This window comes from Dryas octopetala, chromosome 3, assembly GCF_963921425.1.
Source record: "Dryas octopetala chromosome 3, drDryOcto1.1, whole genome shotgun sequence".
In the NCBI taxonomy this organism is placed as follows: Eukaryota; Viridiplantae; Streptophyta; class Magnoliopsida; order Rosales; family Rosaceae; genus Dryas; species Dryas octopetala.
The window spans coordinates 12,627,577-12,633,763 of record NC_141368.1 but is presented as its reverse complement, the minus strand read 5'-3'; the positions used below and the strand labels follow the sequence as shown (position 1 = coordinate 12,633,763).

The window sequence follows — 6,187 nt, the reverse complement described above, 5'->3', positions numbered from 1 at the left end:
GATTAGTTTCTTGAAGATTTTGCTTTCTGGGTTCATTTTTTTTTTCTTTCTTTCTTTAAATTGTCAGGATTATGTTCCAACTGTTTTTGACAACTTCAGTGCCAGTGTTTTGGTTGATGGCCAGGCGGTGAATTTGGGTCTCTGGGATACTGCTGGTACTCTCTCTCTCTCTCTCTCATGTACAATTTGCATGATCATTGCTCATTAATGGGAAGTTTGATCTTTGGTTGCTATCTTGTGTACCTAGTTTTCTGTCAACTTTGTTATGGTATGTATGTGCACATCAATCGTTACCACAATAATGAAAATTAATTTCGCAGTGGTTTTTGCTTTATTTGATTTTGGATCACCAAAGTTATCTGATAATTTATTTCGATTTTAGTTGAAACGGTTTTCAGTCTGCATCTTTCAACTGCATGCCATTAATTAGAACAATCAAACTATCAAAAACCCTCATGTTTCACTCTGCTGTGTTCTTAGAACAAAACAATGCATAAAGCCTTTTCCTTTATATAATATAAAACTCTAAATAAGTACAATATGAACATTATACTATGAGAAATCCATATTAATTAGATTCTTTTATCCCTTGCATATTGGTCTGTTTGATATAGGTCAAAGAATAACTGTGTCACTCATTGCCTAATGCTATTCCATAAACTTTACAATTCACTGCATAATGCTCTTTTGATGTTTCAAATATGTCAACCTTTTGTAATGTGAGAAAAGATGAAGTGAGCATTACTGCATTTGATAATAATAGGGGGCTTATCTACATGCAGCAATTATTGGACTTAAGGTGCTATGAAAAACAAAGTGAGATTTTTTCCATATATTTGAGAAAAATGAAGTTCAATGACATCTCCATGTGAGAAGAAAAATGCATTTTGATTTTGAAAACCACTTTTTGAAAAGAAACTCCTTGGAATGAATATGGTACCTTTCTTAGGTAACATTATATATGCACATCTATTGTTAGAAAAGGTTTATAAAGTTCTTTTCCACTCAATAAATGGTTAAATTAATACAAATGGATTTATTATAACGAATATATGATTATCTTTCTGCCTGAATTAATTATGCAGGTCAAGAAGATTATAACAGGCTGAGGCCTCTTAGTTACAGAGGAGCTGATGTTTTCCTTCTTGCCTTTTCCCTCATAAGTAGGCCTAGCTATGAGAATATAGCAAAGAAAGTAAGCTCCTTTTTCTCTACTTTAGCTACTAAATTCTTCTTAAGATTCACTTTTCCTATTTGCATGTATCAAATGCATATACTAATCAGATTCTATGTTTGTGTCTTTCCTTTCTCTTTCTTTTCACATCTTGTTATGTTGGAGAAGTGGGTCCCTGAGCTCAGACATTATGCCCCATCAGTGCCCATTATTCTTGTGGGGACCAAACTAGGTAATTCATTCTTTCCACTACCAGAACCAATTTGCTACTTCTATAAATTGGACTGACAGAACTGTGCATTTTCTTTTCCACTAAGTTTCTCTGTATGCTCTGAATAATTTAGTGTGTTTGGTAGAAAAGCTAATTGTGAATAATGAAAAAAGATTTCCCTTTATCTCTGTCTCAATTTTGCTCCTCAGAACTTTTTCAGTTTTTAAGGAAGACGTCTAATCTGACCCAGAATAAAAAAAAAAGATGTAGGGTGTGTCAATTTGGACCCATATGTATATGCAGCATCCAACATTTGTTTATGTTTTAAAGTGTGAATCAATTTGGACCACATATTTAATAGAGGCGTGATCCACTTGTATAGGTGTGTCTCACCCCTATTAGAGATGTGGTCACAAATATGATTCATATAGCATTACTCTTTGTGAATACTATGCGCACGCATATATTCATGTATACAAATGTAATCATTGGATATGTATATGCTTTATGCATTAGAGATTGGATAAAAACACATGATCATTAAGATTTATATTAGAATTCAATGACCCTTTTCTTTCCATTCATCTGTGCTTGTCTCTGCTGTTTTCTACAAAATATGATTTATTTGGTATGACAGATCTGAGAGAAGACAGGCAGTTCCTAATGGATTACCCAGGGGCATGTACCATCTCAACACAACAGGTAGGATTCCACTACTACAGCTACTTTTTCCCTTTCCACAAATATAGTTCTGTAAAGCTGTGCCAAAATTATAGGTCCTTGTTATTTCTGTTTGGCTATTAAGAAGGCAAACAAAGAAGAAAGAACAAAAGCAGAGTCAAGTTTGAGACCTTATTTTGATAGATATCATGAGTTCATGACACAGACTGTGGCACTGGTTTTTTTAAACAAAAGAAAAATTCTATTTCATTTGATTATTCTTATGCATTGTTTTTTATATTGTAGGGTGAAGATCTGAAAAAGAGAATAGGAGCTGTGGCATATATTGAGTGTAGCTCAAGGACACAGCAGGTATGTCTCACATGTGTATATGTGCTCATGAAATTCACAAAAGAGCCATCAATTATTAGGCAATGAGGATAAGCATGAAAAGGAAAACGAGGTTCCATTCTGTAAAATTTAATTCTTGGCCTATTTGACCTATTTGTAATTTAATACAGGACATAACAAATTTAGGAACATTGATTGATAATTTATGCATTGATTGGAGTAATCTCTATGTACTGCTAATTGATTAGGGGGATAAATTTAGGGACTTATGAAGACAAAAGCACACAAATGGTCATAATATTTAGTCACTGTGACTTTTACTTCTGAGTTGGTCCCACTTACTTATGCTGAAAATGTATTGTTAAAATTGCAGAATTTGAAGGCTGTTTTTGATGCAGCTATCAAGTTGGCTCTCTATCCTCCGAAGTCCAAGAAGCAAAAGAGAAAGTTGAAGGCCTGCAATGTTCTTTAACCTAGTTACTTGACAACAATTCTCTTCCACAGTTCTGCTCATTCTTTAGTTCCTTTTGTTTTTTTTTTTTTTCTTTGTGGGTGATTTCTTTTCTGGGAGAGAAGAAGTGTGCAATATTCTTTGTTCTTTTTCCTTATAGTGTTATGGGCTTTGGGTTAATCATGTTTGATCCATCTTAATAGCATATTCTCCAATTGTGTATCTTAGATTTGGAAAATATGTCATGTAAGTTGGTACACCAGAATTTTTCTTTTTCGTTTGGTTCATCCTAGAAAAATAGTTGGATGCTGCTGAATTTACCCTATTGAAATTGAAGCATGATTTGCTGTTGGTGAACAAGAAACATTGTAGATAACTTTAGCTCTGCTTGCTCAGTCCAACTTCTTTTTTTGTTGAAGCAAAGGGAGCCATAGGCCCAAACAAACAAAACTAGACTGAAGCCAATCCAGGGCCCAGATCCAACTTTATATGACTGCCTATAAGGCTATAACTCTGCTTAGGATTTGAAGCTCAATAAAGACACCTCAAGCTTCAGATTACAAGGTTCAGCTTAGGCAGTGTCTGTTATGGCAAGGAAATAGGCTACTTGTGGTGGCAAGGAAATGGCAAATTGGCAAGGACTTGTCCATTAATGACAAAGAAATAGGCTACTTTTTATGGCAAGGAAATAAATAGGCTACTGTTATTGCAATTACAAATTTACAATATATGTTCATTGCTCAGTTGATTTCCTAGTTCCTCACTTCCTCCCCATCCTGCTTAGTTAATGTCTTTGTCCTTTTAGTCATGATGGTGCTCTGCTAGATAGAATGTAATTAAAGAGGACACATTCTGTACTATTGAACATCTTCACTTGCCTGGTACTGGTATATCATACCATACTGAATTATGTAGGACAGATTTTGTACTACTGCATCACCCTTTTACTTAATATTTAAAAAAAATTATAGTTCTTACTTAATTAGTAGTTTGTTTTGGTAAAATAAAGCTGAGTTACTAGTTTTATTACCTCTGTTTGAAATCTCATTTTTCCTGCCATCTTTCTACAGCCAACACTGCAGTTTTAATTAAGAACAATAGGTTTGGTCCCTTCAGTTTTTCAATAAAATAAATATTTAATTAATTATGACCAAATTGATCACATATGGAGATAATGGAACGATTGTAGATTATGGGCTATTGTTGTGTTGCCAGCCAGATGCTGTTGTATTTGATAAGTAGTGGTTGTGCTGTCATCTAGTTATAACCTGCATACAATTGAGGTTTTGGGGTTAATAATCTACTTCAATTTCTTTGAATTATCAATGTATATAGTTTCCAGCTCAAAATTTCCCTATGCCTATCAACTAGTTATATCTTTTATTTGTTGAATTAGTTATTAGTTCAAATATTTCTCTCCACTTTATTAAAAGATGCCTTAAGTTAGATCATTCCATATATATAATTAAAAAAAAATCTTCATTTTAACGTTACGCATACAAAATATTTGAAATTATTCAATATAATTAGAATTTATACTCGGTGATCGACATATTGTAGAATTTTTTTTTATTGGAAAAAAAATCCAAAGGGCAAATTAATGACTATTTTAGCTCTTATAGTTTGATCATATAGTTTAAAATTTTCAATTAAGTCTCTGTAATTTAGATTTTGTTCCAATCATGTCCAAAATTAAAACTTTTTCCAAAGTTTAGACAGATTTTCATGTAAAAACCACGTGAAGCATTAGCCCTTGTGAGTTGAGCAGCAAAGCGGTCTTAATATTTGAATAGTTGCAAACTGTCTCGTTGATAAAAACACTCATGGTTCAAAATTTGAATGAAACTTACATTTCAAATTAATTATAATATTATAATAGACCAAGTTGATTATTTGTCCAAAATTCTTATGCCAATTTTATTTTATTTTTTTCCGCAGAAAAATATAACAAATTTGTTTATAATTATAAACTGGCCACTAACCAGAAGGCTCCACATGGGCTTTATTTAAAAGGGAAAAACAGCAAAAGTCAAATCTCCAAGGCTCCAACTGGTGGAAGTCACAACGACGTCGCCACGTCCTACTGAAACCAGCTGTCCGCTGTCGCAGCATCGGATACGACAGACTTCTTTAATGCCATTATTGTCGTTTGTCCGTACAAACAAATTTAGATAAATAAAAAAACCAAACCTGCCGAAAGCACCAAACTAAAGAGCCAGTCGATATGTCCGAGTGGTTAAGGAGACAGACTTGAAATCTGTTGGGCTTCGCCCGCGCAGGTTCGAACCCTGCTGTCGACGCTTTTTAACTTTTTCTCCAATTTTCGTTTTGGGTTTGTTTTTGAGGGCTGCTATTTGCACACCCCTAAATTTCTTTTTGCACACCATTTCTGAAAAAAAAAATAAATTCAAGAGAAAAGACCATTTGGCCCTTCCCCACACACCCTCATCCCCATCTCCCCCCCGTACACACTCCCTTGCTCTGTTTTTTTTCCCTCCGCCCGATCACCACCTTCCTCGCACCAGCAGCACCACATTCCTCGCACCACCACCACCGCGCGCCACCATCTTCCTCGCAGCACCACCACCTTCCTCGCAGCACCACCACCGCGCGCAGCACCACCCAAAACAGCCACCATAACCAGCCCGGCAGCCCCTCCTCGGCTCTCTCTCTCTCTCTCTCTCTCTCTCTCTCTCTCTCTCTCTCTCTCTCTCTCTCTCTCTCTCTCTCTCCTTCCCTCTCTCCTCTCACCCAAGCAGACAGCCAAACAAGTTAAAAAAAAAAATATTGCAGCAGGTTCGGCGGACCAGTGCCGAACCCGGTGGTTTCGTTCGACAGGTACCCGTCGAATAGAATAGGATTGTTCGGTGGGTACCTACCGAACGAAACCATTGGGTTCGGCACTGGTCCACCGAACCCGATCCAATTTTTTTTTTTTTAAGTTTTCTTCTCCGGCGCGCGACGGTGAGCTTGCTGGAGGAAGGGAGGTGGTCCGGGTAAGGGGAAGAAAAAGAAGAGAGGGTGGGGTGGTCGCCGGTGGTGGTAGGCTGCTCGGGGATGGGTGTGTGCCGGAGAGAGGAGAGGTGGGGAGGAGGTGTGTGGGTGAGGGGGTGTGTACGGGGGGGAGGGGGGAGATGGGGATGGGGTGTGTGATTTTTGGGTGTGTGTGTTTTTTTTTCTGTTTAGGAAGGGTGTGCAAAAAGAAAAATTGATGGGGTATAAGGTCTTTTCCTTTTGAGTTTTTTTTTTATTTTTTAAGAAAGGGTGTGCAAAGAGAAAAAAAGGGTGCGCAAATACCAGCACTCTTGTTTTTTTGTTTTTTTTTGTTTTGGTGAATCAC

At 36.6% G+C, this 6,187-nt stretch overlaps 1 protein-coding gene and 1 non-coding gene across 2 annotated transcripts in view; both read left to right on the top strand.

Annotated features, from left to right (window-relative positions):
• The window catches only part of LOC147291013 (rac-like GTP-binding protein RAC2), a 4,190-nt gene extending 764 nt beyond the window's left edge, over positions 1-3,426 (top strand). The window contains exons 2-7 of the mRNA XM_086235857.1: positions 68-155; positions 1,086-1,195; positions 1,343-1,406; positions 2,023-2,087; positions 2,352-2,417; positions 2,770-3,426. Of these exons, the coding sequence (XP_086091983.1) occupies positions 68-155; positions 1,086-1,195; positions 1,343-1,406; positions 2,023-2,087; positions 2,352-2,417; positions 2,770-2,868 (492 nt within the window). The 3' untranslated portion in view covers positions 2,869-3,426. The remainder of the gene's footprint in view (positions 1-67; positions 156-1,085; positions 1,196-1,342; positions 1,407-2,022; positions 2,088-2,351; positions 2,418-2,769) is intronic.
• Positions 3,427-5,065: 1,639 nt separating this feature from the next.
• Positions 5,066-5,147, top strand: TRNAS-UGA (transfer RNA serine (anticodon UGA)). Its single transcript has one exon. It is a non-coding gene; the product is annotated as a tRNA-Ser (tRNA).
• Positions 5,148-6,187: the final 1,040 nt, after the last annotated feature.